General features: G+C 43.6%; 2 protein-coding genes across 2 annotated transcripts; both read left to right on the top strand.

Annotated features, from left to right (window-relative positions):
• The first annotated feature begins 1,713 nt into the window (after window positions 1-1,713).
• pnx (posterior neuron-specific homeobox) lies at window positions 1,714-4,138 on the top strand. The gene is made up of 3 exons (XM_070851070.1): window positions 1,714-1,750; window positions 3,426-3,554; window positions 3,651-4,138. Exons 1-3 carry the CDS (start codon window positions 1,714-1,716, stop codon window positions 4,136-4,138), a joined length of 654 nt encoding a protein of 217 aa, XP_070707171.1.
• Window positions 4,139-13,440: 9,302 nt separating this feature from the next.
• Window positions 13,441-23,634, top strand: aebp1a (AE binding protein 1a). The gene is made up of 17 exons (XM_070849980.1): window positions 13,441-13,498; window positions 14,412-14,471; window positions 14,597-14,656; window positions 15,022-15,099; window positions 15,843-15,952; window positions 16,040-16,179; window positions 16,413-16,497; window positions 16,920-17,064; window positions 17,352-17,431; window positions 17,511-17,634; window positions 18,743-18,939; window positions 19,709-19,882; window positions 19,979-20,104; window positions 20,199-20,445; window positions 20,606-20,745; window positions 22,194-22,293; window positions 22,382-23,634. Exons 1-17 carry the CDS (start codon window positions 13,486-13,488, stop codon window positions 22,963-22,965), a joined length of 2,463 nt encoding a protein of 820 aa, XP_070706081.1. The 5' UTR covers window positions 13,441-13,485; the 3' UTR covers window positions 22,966-23,634.
• The last annotated feature ends 1,602 nt before the right edge of the window (window positions 23,635-25,236 follow it).

The following is a 25,236-nucleotide window of genomic DNA, read 5'->3' as shown; positions in this document are numbered from 1 at the left end:
AAATGAATCCTGCCTTTGATGGTTAATAACTTACTGTTAAAATCATTTCCAACCCTTTACACACTTTAAGCTTTCCTCTAATGTAGGTTTGAGTGTTGTAAACTGGGATTATGATCAGCGATTCAGTGTAAAAATGTCATGGTGCAGTAAAAAGTGCTTCAAATTAGTGCTGAAGTACAGTAAATGTACCCATTTACATTCACTGATCTACAGTGTGGTCCTGACATTTACATCCAGCAGCTGATCTGGTTTTTGGACGTGCAAATGTCTCTTTTTCCGTCTCAACTTTGCATTATTTCCGTCCCCTGTTTGCAGAGTAAAGCGATATAAAAAAGCTCTGTGGTGACGTGAGACCACCCCACGTACGTTCTGGTAGTCAAACACTATTTAAAAGTTTTGTGGGGGCCAGTAAAGTCACGTCGAGCACAAAGGCAAAGTGTGCCGGCAGACGTCTCACAAAGGAACACGGGAATGCTGAGAGCACCCCTGGGTGCTGCCATAAATGCCTTTAAGCCTTTGTAAGGAGGATAATAGTTGTGTTTTCTCCTCCTCTTTCCTGCTGCAGTGGAGACACATCTGTGGCGTTGGGGATGAGTGAAGGAATGAGATCTTTGTGTCACATTACTTATCTATTTAAATCAGGATTAGACTTTATGATCCCCAAGGAGGAGAGAGGGTCAAGTTACTGCTGCCTGCATTAGCCAATAGACATATATATTAGCATGAAGACATGAGAAGGACATAGAAAATAATTAGTATGCAAAATGTGTGCATTTTACTACAATATATGATGAAATAATAATATAACAATAATACTACAACAAAAATATGACATAAGAAGGTATTTGTAAACATATTTGCATTATACTACAATACATAACAACAATAATATGAGAATAATAGTATTGACAATAACAAAATTATGTTTTAAGAAAATAAGAAATAAAATATGTATATGTATATAAAGATACTTGAATTATACTGTAATATATAGCAAAACAATAGTTTAACGTAAGTATAAGATATGACAAGGTATGTAAAAATATGTGCAACAAACTACAAAATAACAAAATGATATCAATATAATAAAATAGAAATAAAATATGTAACATGTCAATGAAAGGATGTGCATTATACTGTAAAACAATAACATAATAAAATAGTATAACCAAAGTATAAGAAATGACAAAAATATGTACATTATACTACAAAACAAGACAGTAATAATATAACAGAATAAGAATAATGTTCAAATATGTGCATTAAACTACAAAATAACAGAAAAATAAAAATACATTAGAAAATAAAGTTTAAAATATGCAATATGTAAATAAGCATGTGTGCATTTTACTGCAATTTATGACAAAATCATAATATAATAATAATATAAAATGAGAGATAAGTAGAAATATGCTCATTATAATATAATATATAGAAACATATAATATAACAAAAGTATACCTGCTGGCGCTGTATGAATAAAGACTGATTGATTTATTGTTTGATCAATAACAAATAGTGTCTTTTAATGGGACATTTAACGGGATGCTCTGTTGCCGTGACGATGCCGTGAGTCATAGATCCACATTAAAACACTTCCTGTGTTTTTCTTCTTCTCTTGTATTTAATGTCTCTGCTGCTCTCCACACCAAGTCACACTTTCTGTCTTCATCATTTCTTCATCATTAACCCCCCCCCCCCCCTCCCCCCTCCATGAGTCTGTCCATGCCCCCCCAGGACAAAGCCCAGGGTCAGGGAGGGTCAGGCCCACTGGTGACATCTGCTAATTGTCCTGACGGGCCGTCCTCTCCGGGCCGCTCCGTAGGTGTCTGTGGTGGGGGGGGCACACCGACAGCTGCCACCTTTAAGAGCCACCTCCACAGGAGCCATTTACCCCCCCAGCTCCAAACAACCCCCCCCCCACCCAGGAATGATCACTCTGGTTATTAGGAAACTATTAACTATATAATATATATGTTTATTAACTATAAACTATATAAACTGTAAGGTGGGTTTAAACATGTGACCTGGACTGAACATGAAGCAGCTGATAAAACTGATACTACTGATAGTACTAATGATAGTACTACTGATACTACTGATACTACTACTGATAGTACTAATGATAGTACTACTGATACTACTGATACTACTACTGATAGTACTAATGATAGTACTACTGATACTACTACTGATAGTACTGATAGTACTGGTACTACTGATAGTACTACTGATACTACTGATACTACTGATAGTACTGATAGTACTGATAGTACTGGTACTACTGATATAGTACTACTGATACTACTGATAGTACTACTGGTACTACTGATATTACTAATAGTACTGATAGTACTTCTGATAGTACTACTGATAGTACTGCTGATAGTACTACTAGTACTACAGAGTACTACAGAGTACTACTAATAGTACTACAGTGTACTACTACTAGTACTACAGAGTACTACTAATAGTACTACTAGTACTACAGAGTACTACTAATAGTACTACTAGTACTACAGAGTACTACTAATAGCACTACAGAGTACTACTAATAGTACTACAGAGTACTACAGAGTACTACAGTACTACAGAGTACTACACAGTACTACAGAGTACTACACAGTACTACAGAGTACTACAGAGTACTACTAACAGTACTACAGAGTACTACTAACAGTACTACAGAGTACTACTAACAGTACTACACAGTACTACAGTACTACAGAGTACTACACAGTACTACAGAGTACTACACAGTACTACAGAGTACTACAGAGTACTACTAACAGTACTACAGAGTACTACTAACAGTACTACACAGTACTAACAGTACTACACAGTACTACACAGTACTACAGTACTACAGAGTACTACAGAGTACTACTAACAGTACTACAGCCCCCCTGCTCCGGTCAGTCCGCTCTTCGTGGAGACGCTGCGCTCTTTGGCACAAACGGCTCCATGGAAACTGGCGCACAAGAGAAAAAGCGCAAACTTTCCTTTAGTGAGTTCATCAATTAGCATCACAGGCGGCGCTCACGTGTCCTACCAGCGGAAAATCTCACATTTGCAAATAATGACAAGCCAAAGCACAAAGAGGAACACGGAGGGGAAGAAAGGGGGCACATTTTAACCAGATGCCCAGTAATAAATAACCGGCCCAGCGGCCCCCCAGCTGAGAGCCGACATTTACATTTTGAAGTGCCCACACGGGGGTCCCACGGGGCCGGAGCGTGTCCGCGCGCTCTCAGAGGAGGGACAGAGGCAGTGATTGTTCCGGGACACGGCGCTGCTTCATTTGGGTAACTTTTTGAATGAAATGTAAATGTGCGCAGAGGCTCTCTGGGATATAAAAACCCCCGCAGGAGCGCAGGACCGGGACACTACCAGGCCCTCCTGAGTCCAGATCGGTCCTCCTCCAGCTGAGATGCAGCCGAGTGCAGCCAAACTACCGCTCAGCCACAGCAGGACCCCTTTCTCTGTGGAGGACATCCTGGACCCTGCGAAGTTTACGCGGAGAGTAATCAGTGCTGAGCATGCGACGGCAACAGGTGAGGCTCAAACTCACAGTTGGAGGAGAGATCCACGCGATCCTGTTTCCTGTGAATCCATAGATCGGCTCATTGGTGACCGTCTGTTCCCTTCAGGAGCGTCTCCTCCCAGAGGGGAACCCAGAGCGCAGCAGCATCCTCCGGCAGGTGGAGGCTGCAGCCCGGAGGAGGAGGAAGAGGAGGACGAAGAGGAGGCTCCGTGTCCTGGGAGGCTCCACCTCAGGAGGTCGAAGGCAAAGAGCCGACGGATCCGCACCGCTTTCAGCCTGGAGCAGCTGCAGGTGCTGGAGCGCAGCTTCCAGCGGTGCCACTACCTGTCGGTGCTGGAGCGGCACAGCATCGCCTCGGCGCTACGCCTCTCCGAGACCCAGGTCAAGATCTGGTTCCAGAACAGGCGCACCAAGTGGAAGAAGGAGCGGCTGCAGGGGAGGGAGGCGGAGGAGGAACACGGCCTCTGCGTCTCCTCACACCCCGCAGCCCTGCGCTCACCTCTGGCCTGCAGCCCGCTTTACTGCCAGCAGCGCGCTCCGCTGCCGCTGTTCGCACCACTGCAGCTGGCACCTTTTGGCCATTATTACGCATGATGCGTAAATCTGCAGCCAGTGACTGAGCACATGAAGGACCTGCAGCATCTCCGGGACAAGTTTCTGCAAAACAAGGCACTATTTTCTTGATCCAGGAGGTCTGTTAAAGTGCCAAACAGGACTGAGATCAGATTCTCTGATGTAATTAACTTATTTTGATACACTTTTTTTAAAAATACAAGTTGTCCTTCTTTGTTTCTTAAAATATAACAACTTAAAGTCATTCTTGACCCCCACATTGTGCCGGAATAAAAGTGAAAGTTTTATAAATCAAAAATTAACTTGTTGGAACAAAAGAAACAAACAATGGATTAAAGACATTTTATTTTCATACACATTCCTGAAGTGTGATTATTATTCCTGTGTTGACTGAATGAGGCCACAGCTGCTCACAGCGATGGTCTAAAGGCCCAAAAAAACCTGAATGAGGGTTTAACATCATTAATCCAAGAAGAATCAAACATTTCCTGAACCAAGAATGATCTCTGTTTACCATTTCTGATCATATCAACAGCATAATAGAGAAGAGAAAACACATAACCACAAAATATCATGTTCTCTAATCTTTTTCTGTCTAACCAAGTAGAACCAGAAGAACCGAACAAAACTGCAACCATCACCTGAGGTGTTTCTCACCAAGCTTTATTTTGAAAGTGTATCAGGACCCGGCTAAACCAGTTCAGTGCTGCTATAAGAGGATCCTGGATATCAAGAGCTTGGATTTCCAGATCTGGATTGTTCCGATCCAGATTAAACCTATTGAAAAATGTCTCCAGAGCTAAAATCTAGTGAATGATTACATAAAGAAACAACAGGGGACCTGAAGTATCCTGTAAAATAACGTTTCTAATGCACATGATGCCTGTTTTCACCTAAAAACTGACAGAAACAGGAACAGATTTATGTGAAAAAGGTCATTTTGTAAAGTAAAATAAAACTCCTTGGACTCCGTGTGTGTGTGTGTGTGTGTGTGTGTGTGTGTGTGTGTGTGTGTGCAAGACTAAAGATTAAAGAAATACTTTTAGTACAAAATGACTTTAACTTGGCACAGAAAGTGCTGGATGGAGTTTTAGCAGTAAGGACGTCCACTGCAGACCATCTGTTTATGTCACACACACACACACACACACACACACACACACACACACACACACACACACACACACTCCTGAGCACATCTGTATGTGATTTAGCACACACTCTTATCCTCAGATGTCAGGGACTTCTGAACTCTCCAGTGTCGATCCATCACAGCCAATGAGACAAATAGGTGAATGATTCCACTTTGATAAATGATTTAAAAAAGAACAAACATCAGGACAAATAACTGAAGCTGAAAATAACTAATTCAGCAGAAAAAGCTCCTGATTTTCTTTTTCTTCAGACACCAGAAATGAATGTTAAGAGGATGAAACGTCACATTACCATCATCCGCTGCTGTGATTCTCTCCCCCGGCAGGCTGGATGTGAGACTACCTCCATCAGCGAGGTATTGGAACCAGATGGAGGCAAAACAAACTGAGACGAGTGGACAAAGACGGGTGAGAGAGGAGGCTGCTGTTACACACACACACACACACACACACACACACAATGAAAAAAGAAACAGCACAATTAAGAGCGTGAGCGGGGAAATGAGTCAGCCTCTACTGGGAACACATTAAACTGCTCTCCATGATAAAACACAGTGACGCTCAGCGAAGGCTTTTCTGTCACTTTCTGCAGGAAACAAGATCTCAAACTAAAACCAATGAGCTCAACATCTCAGAGGCGTCTGACACAGCTGCTCTCAGGCAGGACTCCTCTCCTCTCATCTCACCCAACTCTCCAAGCTCAAGTCACGACTTCAGAAGTGAAGACTGAGCGGCTGCAGCCACGTCAGTGTCTCCTGTGACTGTTGGACCATCATACGATCAATCACCACATTATTGATCCTCATCACTGATGGAGAAGCAGGTTTTTACTGTCGGAGCTCATTTTGAACTACTTAGTATCAAACTGCAGCTCATGATTGTTTTCTTCCTCTAATGGTAGATATTCAGACATGAAAACATGACTTAATGATTATTAGGATCAAGGATCGATCACTAAGAGACAAAAAAACAAACACAAAAAGATGCAAAACACCATAAAGATGCTAAAGTCACTACAAAGAGACTCAAAATGACACAAAAAACTATGACTAACTATGATTACTGTCATGGATGAATTAAGATGGCTGACATTTCTTCCTGGAAGTCAAACCAAATGACCATAAAGAGACACAAAAACATTAAAAACACACATTCACATTATTAAACTTAAGCATCAGCACATTTGATCACTGATTAAATGCTCCTCTTGTTGCTTTTTACATTTATTCCTTTTATATCCTGTCTTTATACTTTTCTCTCTGATCCTCATCCTTGTACATCCTTGCAGCACGTCTTCATATAAATAAGAATAAATCTTTTATTTTGCTCTGTATTTCATCCTTCACCTTACTGACACATATCTGTTGTATATTATTGTTACGAATGAATGAAAGAATCTAATAAAACATCTTGAATCTGACAAGACGGGTCCATGAAATGTTTTTACACCCCCACACACACACACACACACAGCTGCAGAGTCTGAGGTCCACGTTTGTTGTACTGCACTCATCTTTGATTGTTTATTGTCTTAAACAAAGTGTGTCGATCACCCTCGTGTCTCTGCTGGCTTCATAATGTGACTCAGCTCGTTCATTCGGGAACAAACTCTTGAGTCTGAACATCTGGAAACACTTTCTCAGACTGAGGTAATGCTGCGTGACCCCTCGCTGACCAAGACTACAATCAAACACGTTCTTCATCAGAGTCTCACTTTCTAATCTTTTCCCTTGAAGACATCTTGTCAGCATTAAGCTGTTTGAATGCTGCCTGTTTTACAGAGTGTGTAGGATCCACTTTGGTTTTGCTCCAGGAAAAACACTTTGAGTGAAGAAGGTCGCCGCCGACACACAAGGACGTGTTCAGGATTTAAATGTTTAGTCTTCACTCTGGACATCAGACCGCTCGGAGCCGACACAAGTACCCAACGTGTTTGATTTCTACCACGAGAATCTGGAAATGTTGCTGTAAATCTACTAAAATCAGTCTGTAAAGCTGCTCGAACCAACATCCACGTGTGAACAACCAATTAAAATGTGAGTTATAGCCCAAATCTGCAGCTCCTCAGGACTCTGTTGTCTCTCTCTCGGCTCTTTGTTTTGGTTTTTCCAGCCCTCGTCGGCCTCGTTCCCAGCAGCAGTGTGAAAAAACCCCACTGTAAGCTGTTTGTCTGCCACTACACAGCTTACACAACACAAAGTGAGCACTGGTTGGTGAATTTAGTCTGATATTATTCTCAGGAGTTGGTGGAGACCAAAACAAAGCTAAAAAAGAAGGTGAATATTGAACTTAAAGTCCAGCCGGGTCTCACTGGGGCGCCCTTTTTTTTGCTTTTCACACCATTTAGTCACTACTGATGTTTGCTGTGCAACAACGGTGTGTCATCTTACGTTCAAATCTCTTAGAGGAAACGATATGAACGTAGCGACAAGATGCTCATATGTTCACACAGACACAAGGACGTTCAGCATTTAAGTGTTTCAACTACAACCACCTTCCACTGCTAACATACTTACTTTAACCCAACCTGTGATCTTTCCCTAAACTTAACCACATAGTTCTGGTGCTTAAACTTAAACGAAATTGTTACGTGAAATGTCTCTCTGCGAGCTTTATTTTGAAAGGGTAAATAAATGTAAATGCATATTCATCATCGCCGAAAGTGAAGTGAGGTGCTGACGTCTGTGTGTCTTCTCAGGAGAAATGTGGAGCCTCGGCTTGTTTTAAACGTCTTTCATGTTGTGTGCTCAGTGGTTTCGTGTCCTCGCTGAGGTCTGATCCACATCAGTCACTCTGGAAACAGCAGCAAGCCACATTCAAGTGTCTTTCTTTAGTTTTGTTTCTTCTTTCTTTCTTTCTTTCCCTCCTCCCTCATAGGAATGTCACATGTGGCAGATGCTCCTCCCCTCTGCTCAGAGATGGGTGAGGGGAAAAGGGGGTGAAGGGCCATGAGGGAGAGATGTGACTGAGGAGTATGTGGGAGAAGAAGAGGAGGAGGAGGAGGAGGAGGAGGAGGAGGGAGCAGGGAGGTGTGTTGTGCTGCTGCTGCTGCTGCTCCTGGAGAAAATCCACTCCAGACAGATGCACTTCCTCCACTCCAACGCGAGCAGGAGGCTGCTTTAAAACCTCCAGCCCACAACGTTTTCTTCCTCTGTCCATGCTGACTCTCCGTCAGAGAGGAGGAAGCCATCTAGACCTCCACACGCTCATCCTTTTGTTCTCGGCATCCCTTTCATGTCTTCTGGGACTTCCTGAGGACCTCAAAGTCTGGTGACCAGAGACCCTGCAACTGCATCTGCAGGTCACATGTTGGTTGTTCCTGAGTTCTTTTCACAGCTGGTTTAAGATTCATGACTTTTCTTGGAGTGCGTCTCGTCCTCGTCAGCGTTGGGTTTCCACTGGAGAAATGAGGGCCGAGGTGCTGGTGGTCTGGGCGGGTCTGACCCTGCTCTGCGCCCTCGTCTGCGCTCGGGAAGATGTGAAGGAGGACAAACCCTCCGGAGGTCGGGTTCAGGTGAGAGCGCCCCGAGGACTGGAGGAGCGCCGGAGACGGGGGGAGGAGGGGGATGTTGAAATGTCTGATGAGCCCGCTGAGGTGGTGGAGGAGGACAAGGCAAAAGCAAAGAAGAAGAAAACACCTGAGGAGATTGAGGCAGGTAAGTAGGAGCTCATGCACAGCGGCACCACTAACACCCCCCCTCACAGACTCGACTGTTCACGCTCTAAGATATGCACATTTTCTTGACCTGTCCTGCCCTCCGCTCTGCTCGGAGCTTGCAGCCAAGTCACCGAGGATACACAGGCAGGAAAGGCTGCAATCAATCTCTGAGGGAGGAAAACATTTGGTTTGGACTCTCTTATCTGCTCCTCAGTCTCCAGCTTCTCTCTGAAATCATCCAGAAATCTCAGACGACTTGTTCGCCTCCAACACAGTCACAAAAGCTTCGTCACAGCCTTGTGTGTTTCCCAGATGAACTGCTTTTCTAAAAGAGTTTTGAGGATTTGGTTTTGATGAAAATATCCCGGTGATTCAGAGATGACGGTGCAGAAACTTGCAGAGATCCAGCTGGTGGTCTGACATTTTCTTGGCAGCCTGACCGCACTGCTGATTACATGACCTGCTTTCTCTGCCAGGAACACCGGTTCTGTAAAACAATTGTGAAAAACTTTTAGTGGCTCGTTTTGTCGAGCACAGCGATCGGAGGATGAGCGTTTTTCCATGCGAGCGGCGCCTGGGCCTCGCTCAGGTCGACAAGACAGACACATCTGTGAAAAACACAAAGTCTGAGCAACAGCACAAATATTTCCACTACGAGTTTCCATAAGTGAGCAGACAGGATTTACGAGGGGGGGCCGCTCCTTCAGTAGCATTCATGCAATAGGATTGATGTTCTGAAATGTTAACTTTCCGCTGCGTGAAGCAAAACCACATAGCCTCGCAGCCACAGCTTCTCATGTGTGGCTGATCCTGGTTACATAAAAGGCCGTAATTAACAAAACCCAGAAGACCCAGAAACAATTTTTCATGTCTTTCAAGCTTTGTTTATCCACGAAAGGCTCTGCGGAGCATGTAACAACTTTATCAGCCCTGTTTCAGTCATCTCTTTAGAACTGTGGACATGTTTACTCTTTTGCATGGCAGGAAAATGTGGACTTTAGTGCAGAGCAGGCAGCAGATTCAGTGGACGGAGCCTCAGAGGACAACCAGCACTACCAGAAATACTTCTAGTTGTCTCCAGTGTTTCTGTGTTTTTAATGAAACATACATTTATTTAGGAATTTTGATTCAAATCGAGGCCAATTTTACATTTTGACTGGAAGAAATGCACAGATTACATGTATCTACACTTTTCTGTCTGTCCACCACTTTGGTCCAGAGTATAATGTTTCAGGAACCTTAATACGTCCTATACTTTCATTTATAATCAAATACATGCAAAACTACTCCCAAACAAGGCGCTGCACTGAGATGGGGAAGGGAATCATGCTCTATAAAACCAGTAGAGCTGAATGATCTGTTCATGCAGCTCTTAACGTTCTTACTGTCGTCAAACTGAGTGGATCAAACTCTGATAGTGAAACCAGTCATTTTAAAGGAGCTGTGAGGTCTTTGTGCATCATGTGACAGACGTCATTGTTGTATTTACATTATTTGGCCACTAACTGGTTTCAGAGCCTGGCCCACCTCCTGGGGACCACGGTAAACAACTAGTGCTATACTATAAATGCTGACACTAGCCCTTTTTAGCACAACCCCCAATGTCTGCCACTCAAATAAAACCCTTTGAGTGTTGAATCTGGAGCGTGCACCACATGAGCACAGTACAAACTAAATACTCAAAGTCTTAAATTAGACTTTCACACAAGGTTAACTGCAGCCTGAGTTTGTGGTTTCCGAACAAACAAGCAGTTATTCACAGTAAATCACTAGCAAAGCTCTGTGGCCTGCTGTGCCTGGTTGGTAATCCAGCTGTGATTGTTCTGTATGTCACCATGATGCATGTCCTTTGGCAAAAAACAATGTGCCATGAAAACTATGACTGTGTCTGAGAAAGCAAAACAGGAACCAGCTTTGTGGCCTGATCCCAACACCGAGGCTGGAGCACATCAGGAGCCTCCCTTCACTCCACTCTCATGTTGTGGGATCTTATTTCCAGCACAGTCGCAGAAAACGCCAAAATAAAGGTGACTGGCAGTAATGAGAAGCGGCTCCTGCGTGCAGCCAGGGTGAGTAATGGGCTGGCTGTGAGGCGCTGTTGTGTTTAAGGACCGGTGGAACATCAGGAAACATGTCTAGCAGAAGAAAACAAGACGCCCTCTGTGTCTGCGTCGGAGGCTGATGATGTTGCATAACGTCGGTGGACTGAACCCCGAAGCCCTTTGAAGACCTGCTCTCTGTAATATTCCATGTAGTTATACTTTTACGCCTTTAAGCGGTTTCTAATCAGACACTTGAGGAGGTGGAAAAGCTGCACTGAGCTGACTGAAGATCAAAACATTTGGGTCTGGAGGTTCGAAGATGGCCACCATAACATTATTTATCTCAGGATGTCGGAAACTACAGGCTGGATTTGGAGGATAATTACTGAGCACACTGGAAAACATTCAGTCCTGAATAAATATCATTTACTTTGCCGTCTTAAAATGGTTGAATTTGGTCCTAAATAGTTCACACCTAGGGCCGAATAAGGTTTGGTGCTTCCACTGTAGAAACTCACCTCCTGCCTCATGACTTTGTATGTGAACAAGCCATTAAAGTCATGCTCCCAGGAGGAGAAACCTTTCCAACAGACATACCTGGTGACCTTTCCTCAGCAGACACTCTGCTCTTATATAACGAAGACCAGCTTTCTGGGGGAGATTATTAAGCCTTGGCATTGGTCTGCACTCACTGAGTGAGGCTCTCTTGTTCCCTTTCAGACCAAAACAAACCAATGAGCCGGCTGAACTCTCCGTCAGAGCCAGACCCTGCTGAGCATCACAGTTAGAGCACCGTCTGAGCTTCAGCGTGAACTTGTTTTACATCATGACGCTGTAAATACACGAGTGCTAACAAAGAGACTGTAAAGAAAAAATCATTTGGCAATAAAAGCTAATTTAACCTTATAATAAAAGAAGCTGCTTCATGTGGCTGTGAAACACACACACACACACACACACACACACACACACACACACACACACACACACACACACACACACACACACACACACACACACACAGTGCTGGCGTCAAATAACTGTTTCCCTCTTTTAATCCCTCTCTGCAGCCCGGGCAAAGAAAGCAGCAGAGAAGGAAGCCAAGGCGAAGAAGCAGAAGGCCCCGAAGCCCACCAAAAAGCCAAAACCACCAAAACCCACCAAAAAACCCAAACCGCCGAAGCCCACCAAGAAGCCGAAGGCGCCCAAAGCCACCAAGAAGCCGAAGACGACGACCACAGCACAGCCAGGCGCCGGGCGTCCTTCTCTGGAGGAGGAGGAGGAGAGGCTGCTGATCGAACTGGGCTGGGACACACGTATGTACATGATAAGTCTTACCATGAATGTACTGATATACTTCATGTGTTTCAGATTTAGGCCTTTTGGCTGGTGTCTTTGGTGTGATGGGACGGGGGCAGTCCTGCCTTCTAACTCTTTAACTTCATCTGTGCAGTGCTGCGACCTGTGACCCCGAAGGGGCCTGAAGGGGAAGAGCCTGTGGAGCCCGACCTGGGTGAGGAATTATTAAATTAAGTTTTAGTCAGAAAAGAGCAGAGACTCAGACTCACTTTAACGTCTCATCGCACAAACAAGAACTCCTGATTCACTGCTGTGGTGCAGCTGGCTAACATACAGTGGTAGTGGTAGCATTAAACATTAAAACATTAGGAATAATCAAAAAAATACATTATTATCTGTCATTATTGGCTCAGATAGAAACTTTATTGCTCTTCAGGGGTGAAAGTCACAAGTTACTCAGCAGCAAATAAAGTCATTAAAGTGATGAACACATTTAATGATCTATAATTATCATCCAATAATATAAAATGGACCAGTCTGCATGATGAGTACTTTTACTTTTGGTACTTTTAGTATATTTTGATACTGATAATTTTGTATTTTGAAGAATGCAGGACTGTAAGTTGAGTATTTCTGCACTGCTAAAATGTAAAATAGTCTGAACTATGTGCTAAATGTTACGATACTGAATCAATATTAATGATTTCCAGACAGTTTTAAAGTTAGTTATGACTGAAAATCACCGTGCTGCTGCTTTTCTGCCTCTTTTTACACCTCCAACAAAAACTGTCAGTGAGCCGACCACTGGGACGCCAGACGTAGGTTTCATCAACATGTTCTCATTCAGAGCCAAACATTTTTTACGAAGCCTTTTATGACGGCGCTCGGGGCTCCAGCGGTTATGAGGGCTGTGAAAATGGGAGATTTTATGTAGAGAAGCACAATCACAGCCGGATACAGCTGTTCTCCCTGGAATACATTTATCATTGAAGTGTTTTCAACAGGAAAATAAAGCCACATTACTGCGTCAGGAGGAGACTTCTTTAGATGTTCTTCAGTTTTTCCTGCAGGTGGACTTCCCCTCTAGTGACGACGGGCTGAGTAAAGTGCTGCTGGGTAGTTGGTGTGTGTAGACTTTGCTTTAAGATGACTGTGTTCTTCACAGATGTGGTGCCTGGTGGACGTAAGAAAGAAGCCACCACTACTGAGGTCATCATGTACATACCAGGTACCCCTTCGTTTGAGTCTTTATGTTTTGTAAATGACAAGTTGGGACATAAAAGTTAGATAGAATTGTAAAAATGCACTTTTTTGGGTTCGTTTAAAGAGTTTTGCTCAAAAACATGTTCAGCTTGTCCTCATATTGAAGACAGCAACAGTGGTGGGTTTATTTCAAGGGGTGTAACGCTAATGTTCATGCAGGCGACCTCTAGTGGCCGTAATCACTGACGGGGGCAAAGGAGGACGTCAAAGAGTTCAGAGGAGGTCGAACATGGGACGCTTTGTTTGTGTCCCGTGTTAAAAACCACCATCGACTTAGACCAGAACTTAACTAACTTCATCTGAACCCAAAGCATGATCTTTCTCCCAAACATCTGCAGGATTGGTGTTATGAGGTTTACGATAACTCTCAGCGCACGACTTAATTCACTGGTGGTCACAACCTGCCAGCTTCAAACAGGAGACATGTATGTGGTTGTGTTCCACTAACAATGTACTTGCAGCCCTGCATCACCAGATCAATGTTCAAATACCAATTAGTCTCCATTTCAGTCTCCAAGGAGGCGGCGCAGACCGAAATGCCTCAGCTGCAACCAGTCAGAGCAACAAATCCTGTCAACACATCCATCTGATCAACTAAAGACTAACTAAAGATCAACTGTTCCCTGTTCACTTAATAATGACGTGACATCGGGTTCAACAGAAAGTCCCACCGTCGTATCTCACTGGGAACAAATTAAAGCAGCAAATAAAACAGTAGCTTGCAGATTTCCTGCCCTGTGATTGGCTGCCCAGCACTGATAGTGGATCGATGGACTAAAGACACCAAAGAGTTGACCAAAGAAGAGTTTATTTAAGTTCCCTTTTTGTTTGAATGAATCAAAGTCTAAGCTGAGATCATCTGTTCGCTTCTGTTCCAGAGGAAACCACCACCGTCCCCTTCGTCGGGCCCTGGTACGAAGAATACGACTACGCTGACTGTACGTCCATCATTTGGATGACTCCCTACCAGTAACTGACAGAGCTTCGTATAAATCACATGTGCTGCACTGCCGTCACCGAGGCGACGAGATGAGCCGTTTTCTGTGTCTGATTCTCTTCACAGTGGCTGCGAAGAAACAGGAGGAAGAGGAGGAGAGAGCTCGAAAAGAGAAGGCAGAAAAAGGTCTGTATGATGTTCAGTATCTTTCCCCATGAAAACACAACCACTCTAACAATGACTGCATCCAGCTAGTGACTGCTGTGAGGGTTCAAGAAGCTCGATTCACAAATATTCACTGCAGCACTAAATGTGGATTCATCCGCCGTTGAAAATAGTCCCAAACAAATTCACCTTCTCCTCCTGTTTGATAAAAACTACAGTTAATTTAAAGTCTTGCACAACATTTGGTTCTTTCAGAGAAATCAACCTTGAAGATTTGAACACAAACAGACTAAAGTGACCCATGTTTTAGATAAAGAGCAGGACGAAGGTGCGCTGTGGACGCACATGTTTTCTGACACACGTTGTTTTCTCGTTACGCCGTGAAGCCGAGCGGCTGAGGAAGCAGTGGGAGGAGGAGGAAGAGGAGAGGCTGAGGCAGATTTCAGCGCCCGCCGAGCCAAAGAGTAAGAGGAGAACTACCTTTTGTTCACTTGTTTCTCACTTAGATTAAACACAGGGAGAGCTGCAGCTTCTGTGTTCTCATTACTTCATTACATTCGTCTGCAGTGGTGGAAAGTGATTAAGCACCTTTACTCAAGCAGTAAGTACAAGTTTGAGGTACTTGTACACAACTTCTACTTCACAACAGGGAAATATTGTACTTTTTACTTAACTACACTTTTTTAAAATACAGCTGTACAAATGAAGATAACAGCTCGAATAATCAAACGACAGGAAATTAATTAGAAACTATTTTGACATCGTTTTCCTGTAAAAACATTTTCTTTTATTATTATTATTTATTTCTAATAAAGTGGAGGAGTCACTTTGGGCTCATTGTTTCTCACCATCTTGAGCTCCAACAGTAAAATCCTGCTTTTCAAGTACAAGTACTACTTTTAATACCTCAACTACATTTCACTTGTAGTTTGGTAATAGTACTTCTACTGCAGTGAAGGATCTGAATACTTCCTGTTTGTCGGCGTATTTCCACAGTACTTTTACTTGCAGTGAGTAAAACACCACCACTGTTCGTTAGTTAATCCATTGAGTCTTTTTTAAACTACATGTGTCCTCGTTAAAAAGAAAAATGCTTCTCCTCAGCAGCTGCACTGCTGCTGAAGCCAGCGAGTGTTTTGAACTAAGAGTCTTTCTGGAACATTTGTCGGACAGATCCTGTTTGTGTGTTTGCTGTTGTTCCTCCCAGAGTGTCCTCCTCTGGGCTTGGAGTCCCACCGGGTGGAAGACGACCAGCTGCTGGCTTCCTCTCAGTCTCACCACGGCTTCACGGCTCAGAGGGGACGACTCAACATGCAGGTACACGCTCACGCAACTCATCTGAGCCCAGCGGCCACCGGGAGAACAGGAGGGCCGAGCTGAAAGTTATTGTTTGGACGCCTGCAGGGCTCCGGCAACGAGGAGGATCTGTACGGCGGCTCGTGGTGTGCAGAGCCGGAGGAGAGGAACCACTGGTTCGAGGTTGATGCCCGCAGAGAGGTGGAGTTCACTGGGGTCATCACTCAGGGAAGGAACTCAGAGCTACAGTGGGTCCTGCTCAAACCTCACTCCATCAAATGTAATGTTTCTGCCCCAAAAACTAAACCATAAGCACATAACGCTTCAGGCTAGTGTGAGGAAAAGAAGCAGCAACGAGCTGAAGGAGGCTAAAATGCTCCATTTGATGAGTGCAGCATCATTCTGACATATTATGAGAAGACTGTGTGACACCATACAGGTCGCTACAAACGTGCACTCATTCATGTCATTTCCTTCCCAGTGAGGATTTCGTGTCCTCCTACTTTGTGGCCTTCAGTAACGACAGCCGTGACTGGACGACACTGCATGACGGCTACGCTGAGTGGGTGAGAAGGATAACTGTACTTAAAGTGCATCCTCTACAGAGAAAGACCTGCAAGATCCTTTCTGTTTAACCACAAACAGCCGTTTTATATCGCTCTCTTCAAACCCACCAGACTCCATTGACAAAAACAGTAATTTTACCTCACAGACCTCTGGACTTTCCATGGGGTGTCCTGCGATCTGAACTAAACCTTTCAAACATCAAACACAGCGATATAACAGCTGTTTGTGGTTAAACCAAAAGGATCTTCCAGGTCTCTCTCTGCAGGGATCCTTTCCATGATGCTGTCACACACTTAGAATAACACTAACAGTAACAGAAAGGATCACGTTGCAGCCGTTGAGGTGATCTACTGGACTGAAGTGTTTAACACAGAAGGATTACAGCTTTACTTTTCTGTCCCGTGTGCTCCTCCTGCTGCAGTTGTTCTACGGGAACGTGGATAAGGACACGCCGGTGATGAGTCAGTTTTCTACGCCCGTGGTGGCGCGCTACATCCGCATCCTGCCTCAGAGCTGGAACGGCAGCTTGTGTCTCAGAGCAGAGATCCTGGCCTGTCAGCTACCCAGTCAGTATCACAGACAAACACCACTTCTGCTCTCACGTCTCCAACATCAGCAAAAACAGCCTTTTAAAGCCTTACATGGGTCACAGAGGTGTTTTTTATCCCTTTAAGGAACTTGGAGTCAGATTATTTCACCCAACAGTGGTGATGAGAGTCTTGTTCACAACATGAACTTCATAACCTCAGTGTTAACAAGTGTTTTGTATTACTGCATCAGAGAGCAGCGTCAAAGTGTTTCCACCACAGCATTAACATCTAGTCTACCATCATCAGCGCGTTGCTTCTTTCAGGTAGCTACCGCAGCGAGAATGAAGTCAACCCGTCAGACGACCTGGACTTCAGACACCACAACTACAAGGAGATGAGACAGGTCTGTCTGAAGTCTGACTATCACAAGATGAAGCGTTATTAAACGACATCACAAATTTCTTCCTGTCTCGCTCTTCCAGATGATGAAGGTCATAAACGAAGAGTGTCCCAACATCACCAGGATCTACAACATTGGTAAAAGCTCTCAGGGCCTGAAGATGTACGCCATGGAAATCTCTGACAACCCCGGAGAACATGAGACAGGTACCAGAGTGTGTTTAATGTTGATCCGTCTAATTTGTTAAACACATTTCTGCAGAGTCAACAACAAAAACGTGTCTAAATGTTGGAAAACCGAACTAAAATATAAGATAATGTCACTTCTAGTCAAAATAAAACAATGTGAGGAGCAATGTGTCTACGAGCTGCAGAGGTCAAACTCTAATAAACAGATTTAATCTATCAAACATTTGCCAACCGTTAGCATTACTGGGGAAACTAGAGAGAAAAAAAGCAAAGTCTAAATAAACTGTTGTCAAATTTTACTTTAATTTTTTGCCACTTCTGCATATTTTGGATGTGAACGACTTGTTTGCCAGATTTTTATCAAAAGCTCTTTTGCTTTCACGTCCTTTTTGTTCAAATAAATCTTGCAAAACTTACATTTTCATATCCTTGGCAGCATCAGAGCACATCGTCATCCCTTAACTCCCTCTCTCCTCTCTCCTCTCTCTCCCTGTCCGCTCTGTGCTGGAAGGACAAACTACCTTAAAAAAATGTAGGAAAAAAAAGACAGAAATGTTACAGAGTAAGCAAAATAATGAGCCACAAGACTTTAGCTGCAGAAACATTGACTGTAAAATCACCATGAATCTAAGGTCTAAGGATGGAGGGTGCCGTATGTTGTGCAATCTGGGGCCGTCAAAATAAAACTGACTTGGCAGAAACAGGTTCCAGCCAAAACACAAATTTGGTGCCAGAGTCTGCACAGCAAGAAGAACTTGGCTAAAAAACATGATTTTCACTATTTTTACTTCATCGTACCTCTTGTTTTAGTGGAACTTCCTATCTTTCTCTGTATTGACGCATGATTTACAAATGTGGGTGTCGTTTATCTCCAGCAAATGTTTTCCTCAGAAGAAATTCTGTCACTGTTTTGTTTTCCTTGATTGGTTAGGTTTAGGCATGGGTAGTGAAATGCTTAGGGGGGGTAAAAATATCAGCCAATCAGAGGCAGAGAAGAGGCGTGACTTGACTTCACCATCCTAGGAAAAAGGAAAAACGTGTTCTGAGCACATCTAACTGTCCCCATCATCACACGTCTCGGTGTTAATAAATCTACGTACTGCTCCTTTTGCTCCACCGTCACTAGGCGAACCTGAATTTAGGTACACAGCCGGTCTCCATGGAAACGAGGCGCTGGGTCGCGAACTGCTGCTCCTGCTGATGCAGTTTCTGTGCAAGGAGTACAACGACGAAAACCCCAGAGTGCGCCGCCTGGTGGACGGAGTGAGGATACACCTGGTGCCCTCACTCAACCCCGACGCCTACGAGCTGGCCTTCGAGATGGTATGACGGCCTGAAATGTACATTTCACTGTAACTACAGCCTCTTGAAAAAGTAAGGCTAGGGGTCATCACTCATGCCATTATTATTATTATTATTATTATTATCATTATTAAAGGAGCAGTCCACCAATTTCACACATAAGGTTCAGCCTGCTAGTCATGGGGATTTGTACTCATCTTGTAAAACAGTTGTGTAATGTCTTCTTTGGCTCTTGAGGAGATTTGGCTTGCCCTCAGAGCCAAACTAAACCACCAGAGAACTCATTTAATGTTAGTTGGCACTAAATCTAAGACATTTTCTTGTTGTTAGCACTTGTGAAACAAATAAAGAGTTTTCAACCAACCCCAGTATCACACAGTATATTTAAATACAGAGGAGATGCTGGCGAGACTTTTCCACAACAGCTAATGTGTTAATGCAAGTCAGACCATTTTCTCAAGTTTTTTTTAATAATATGTGCATAAAAAAGGGGTAAATGTCAATTTAGTCAAATGAGTTCACACAATGCACATTAAGCCCATTACTGCCAGCTTCGAACAACCGTAGCGACGCAGTAGGATAAAGCAACCACGAGAATCCAAGAAAAGTTTCTGATGCTTCAGATAAAAAAGAAATTTGGCATTCAGAGGAAGGACTGCAGTCAAAAAAAGCAAAGCGATCAGCAGCTCAACCGCAGGAGTTTGTCATAAGCAGGCATCAACGGTGTGTTTTTGTGATTCCTCTCACTTACCTAATCACCATCCTCCTCCTCCTCCTCGTTGTCCTCCAGGGCTCAGAGATGGGGAACTGGGCGCTGGGCCACTGGACTGAAGAAGGTTACGACATCTTCCAGAATTTCCCAGACCTCAACAGCATCTTGTGGGGAGCTGAGGACAGAGGCTGGGTCCCTCGGATAGTGCCCAATCATCACATCCCCCTCCCAGAAAACTCCCTCAACGGCTCTGTGAGTTTGTATTACACCACCGAGGACCCATTTACCACTCCAACCCTACACAGTGTATTGACATTCAAATGTTTTCTCTACTTCTTGCTCTCACAGCTCGCTACAGAGACAAAAGCTATCATTTCTTGGATGGAGCGCAGCCCATTTGTGCTCGGAGCCAACTTGCAAGGTGGAGAAAAACTGGTCACCTATCCTTTTGACATGCAGCGTCCACCAAACTCTGTAAGACCATTTTATAAAGATGAACCAAATAAACACACAGATCACCGAGTGCACACCCATATAATAATCTGACAACAACATGATGTCGTTGAAGTTAATCGATAGCCGGCGTTGGAGAAGTAACTCCGAGATGAACGAGGAGACGTGGGCTCGCATTCAGCGGCAGAACGAGGGAGGTCTGAGGGAGACGGCCGACGATGCCATGTTTCGATGGTTGGCAATGTCTTACGCCCACAGTCACCTGACCATGACGGAGACGTATCGAGGCTCCTGCCATGGAGATGATGTCACCGGGGCTCAGGGCATCACCAACAGAGCCAGCTGGAAGCCAGTGGTGGGCAGTAAGTGTTAAAAACTGTGAGAAGGGAATAAAACGAGGAAAAATAAAGTAAATATTCATAAAAGATCATTTTCCAACGTATCCCCGTGATATAAACCATAGATGGATTAACCTGTTTGATCCTTCTGTCCTCTGAAGGTGTCTTTTATCCTCCCTCACAGGTATGAACGACTTCAGCTACCTGCACACAAACTGCTTTGAGCTGTCCATCTTCTTGGGCTGTGACAAGTTTCCCCATGAAAGTGAACTGCCTCTGGAGTGGGAGAACAACCGCGAGGCCCTGTTGTCCTTCATTGAACAAGTGAGAACTGGACTGATCAATATGAGTTTGAACATCCTTTGAGCATTAATTCACCTCCTGCAGACATGTGGCCATTTCTGTTCGTCATATAGAAAGCAGCATCATCAGCATAGAATAATATTGGTTGTAGTGGATTCCAGTGGTGGCAGCTTTGAAGGCTGAAGAATTAATTAGCTTTTGAGGGACTAGCAACCCATTTTCAGCCAGAATCAGACATGAAATGTAGCACACAACAGGAGTCAAAAGCATCGTCGTGTACTGGAAATACTGAGTTTGGCACCTCTGTAGAGCACTCAGGAGGCAAAACATGACTCAAAAAGTTTTGTTTAAAGCACATCAAAGATGGCAAAGTTCCTGAATCTCATCATCTGTCCAGTTGGCAGACATTTCCGTTGATATCTGGGTGGAATTACCCTTTTTTCTTCACCCTTGTATTCTCCAAGTCTCGTGCCACTCTCATGATAAAAACATCAACACGCCCCCTCAGTTGGTGTGAATTTCCCAGACAGCGACCGGCTCTATTAGACATTTCACTGACTCTGAACTCAGGAGCTGGCAGGGTAAAATCCGTCCACCTGATTTGGACATTTGCGTTTTCACACACAGCTCCTCCAGATATCGTCCAGATGAGTTCAGGGTTGCAGTGCATGTGTGAAAGGTACTGATGTTACATACACTATACGCTTTCACATCACATTTCAGGGATCAGAGTGATGCTCTCAGCCTGGCTGTAAACCAGCTTTCCTGGATCATAATTCAACGTCTCCACTGGTACATGAATTATATCCTCACAAATGCAGCCTGTCAGTGTGAACACTTCTGGGTGGAGCATCACTGACAGCCACCATGTGTAGGATTTGAATGTTTATGACTCTGGCAGCATCTGGTGGAAGTACCACACCGCAGTGATAGCTGCTGCCTGCCCTGCCCCAGTGGATCTGATCCAAACAAAGACCAACAGGCTGAAAGAAACTTCCACCATCAGAATAATTTGAAAGATACTATATTCTCATAAAAAGCTAATCATAGAGGCTTTAAGTCTTGTCTGAACTAGGTCTTCATGCATCTAAAATGACATTAGATCCAATTAATTCTGAGATCTGATTGGGCCTGATAATGAACACAGAAAGCAAGATGTTACTTAAACCTGGTAACTAAAATTCCTCCTATAAATGCGTTTCTACTGTTAAAAACTCACCAACATACACAGTTGTGTGTTTCTATCAGAATCAAGGGTCTTCTCGGATCCACTCGGATCTTGCATACAACTCCAAACAGACTTGTGACAAGCGGAAATAGAATAAGACCCGACTTGGAAGATCATAGGAGAATATAAAACCTTAGGATCCAAAACCCAGGAGCAGATCTTGGAAACAAGACCTGTGAAGACTTTGAGTCTAAAGCTGAAATTGGCCGATATGGTGTTTTTCATACCGTTTCCTGTGCAGGTAAATCGAGGGATAAAAGGTGTAGTGAGAGATGTGGAGGGAAACCCGCTGCCTAACGCCACCATATCTGTGGAGGGAATACGGCATGATGTCAGAACTGGTATGTTGGGTAGAACTACAAATATATTTTAGATTACAGTCTCAGATGTTAACCAGCGACCCTTCCAAATGTTCTGAACTCATTTCAGCCGTAGGAGGTGATTACTGGCGCTTGTTGAATCCTGGAGAGTACAAGGTGACCGCCAAAGCCGACGGCTACACCCCTCAGACCAGACTGTGCATGGTGGGCTACGATTCTGGAGCCACCCCGTGCAGCTTCACCTTAGCCAAGTCCAACTGGGACCGCATCAAACAAATCATGGCGCTCAACGGCGGCAGGAGGCCCATTCGACTGGTCACCAAAACCGTAGTGAAAGCGACACCGGCCAGCACGGTAGGAGTCCCCAGCACCGTCGCCGGGACAGAAAGTCACGCCAGCTCTCAGAACGCAGAGAGACTCAGGCGGCTCCGGCTCATGCGTTTGCGTCGGCTGCGTCTGCAGAGATTGCGAGCCGGCCTTAGCACCACCACTCGTACGACGACGACCACGACCACTACGACGACCACGACGACGACGACAGCCCCCACAACGACATCTGAAATAGAGAGAACGACGTCCTGGTACGACTCCTGGTTTCCAGTAGACAGCTGGTCGACTGAGAACCCATTCGATAGTGTCATCTTTGACTCAGGGCCCACGCAGGACTATCCTTTTGAATACACTATCGATTGATCACTAAGTTCAGTCCTCTACATCTACGTTATAGCAAGACCTTACTAACCACTTCAGTTTGCTGCAACACGGCAGCTTTAAAACTACATAATAAAAAACATAGGTTGTTCAGAGTTCAGGCCTCAGTAAGTCGTCACTTTGAGATGTTTGTGACTTTGAGGGAATCTCCAGAAGACAAGTGGAGCAGACAGCTTCTGTTGAGCAGAGACTATTCAGCACAACAACAATATACAGAGCGGCTGTATTTGGAACCGCCTATTACATAATAATAGGTATGCGGTATTTACTACACACTGCTTTTAATAGTTAAACGCAGTATGAAAGTGTTAAATCAGTTTATTCTGCAGTGTGCTTGGCCAGGCGTCGCCAGTTTTCCAGTAGATATGTTTGTTCCAGACTGTAGCTGAGCCACAATAGTGAATTGTTCCTCTACACAAGATTAAACTGGAAGGAAACCAGAATAATATCTGAGTATTTTTGGGCATACTGCAGATGTTCTTGGCCAAATCAGTACACAACACTAGCGGTTTCAAATACAGCCCGTGTCACAGTACAAACAGCATATGATTAAGTACTTCTCCATTAGAAATGTATGTATATCTGTATGTTTAACGGCTTTACAGTGTGTGATTGCTGGCCACAGTTAAACTGATCTAATGATGTAATGATGAATGCATTTGATTAAAATGTTATTTTCTAAATTATCTTAGTCTGTGTTTTATTTTGTGGCACAAATTAGGTTGTAATGTTACTTTAAAAAGGTCTAATTATTAGTAGAAAAGTGAGATTTTGACAACAAAACTGCAAAAAAACATCAAAAAAAAAAGCTCCATCTGCTGAAGAAGATCATGCAGTATGATTAAAAGCTCCAGAACAACAAGTGAATGGATCCTGAGGTGAGATTATTTTGTCATCTACACATTAACTTGCTTTATCTTTTTATTTTCATGTATTTATTCTTTTGTTTCTAGGCAGAACCACCAATGAGCCGTGACGAGGAAGAGGCTCATCCTCTTCTCACTTACTCAATAATCAGTTTCTACATTTACTCAAACACAGGAGCTTTCAGCAGCCGTACAAATGTGAGGAGTTTGTGCTTCACTTTTCGTGCTCTTTTCTACTTCTGTCCCACGAAATCTTAAATATGCAGCTACTTTTAAGCTTCAGTTACTTTACAGATTAAGATTTTTGAATGCAAAACACGTGAAGGTCGTATAAAATGATGCTGTTAAGATGAAGGGATTTGCTGATAAATTGATTAGTTGATTGACATTCATGTAAAAACATTTTGTGATTCCACTTTTTCAGGTTTGGACTGTTGGTTTAATTGATTACTGAAGAAAATATTCAGCATGAACAGAATCAGCAGCTGCAGTTTGATACTAAAGAGACAGTAAAATCCTTTTTCCATCGATGATGAGGATCAATAATCTACTGATAATAGTACAACAGTCACAGGAGACACTTTTCTGCTCCTCTACTTTTACTTTAAACACATTTTCCTCATTAGACTCTCAGACTTTTACTGCAGGAACATTTCAAAGCAGGATTTATTTGGACTCGAGTACTTTTACCGAAGTAAAACCCAACGAGGAGTCAACGTCTGACGAGTTAACAGAAAATATTCAGACACCAAAAACCTGCAAGTGCTGTTTCTACACCAAGTTCATTCTTGCAGTCAAAGTGTCATCCGAACCAAACAGGAAATAACTACCCACAGTTTAATTAGTTCCTGATGATGGACTGAGAACAAAACACGGCCATTTCCTCGTGTGTTTTCTTCCTTGTTGTGACTAGAACATTTCAAGTTTCACCTCGTATCGTGTGCAGACGTGTTCCTCAAGCTCACCTGGAGGAAGTGGACTTTTTTTTTTCCCACGAACGACAAACTGATCTCTTACTGTTTTACAGGTGGGCAGTTCAAAAGGAGACAAAGCAAACACAGAGATAAAACCGTAGGCGTGGTTGCACTCGGATGTCGTCTCTATTAACGGCTAAACTTCTGGATCCTCTCTGCTCCAACAGTCTTTTCTGATGCTGCCATCCAGTGTTGTTACAGTCAAATGTTCAAATCCTTCATGCAGAGCTCTTGATGAAGTCTTTTGGTTGATCCACCGACTGAAATGTCTAAAAAACTATTTGATCGACTGCTGTGAAATTTAGTTTATGTCGTTTATGATCCCCAGAGGATGAAGCTTCATTTCCTCCATCGACAGATCAAAGTTTTCTCTTTTCAGTGTATTAAATATCTCAACAATCATCCAATGGACT

The sequence above is a fragment of the Pempheris klunzingeri genome, chromosome 19 (assembly GCF_042242105.1).
Source record: "Pempheris klunzingeri isolate RE-2024b chromosome 19, fPemKlu1.hap1, whole genome shotgun sequence".
Classification (NCBI taxonomy): Eukaryota; Metazoa; Chordata; class Actinopteri; order Acropomatiformes; family Pempheridae; genus Pempheris; species Pempheris klunzingeri.
The sequence above is the reverse complement of the archived record's forward strand: the minus strand, read 5'-3'. Positions and strand labels throughout refer to the sequence as shown.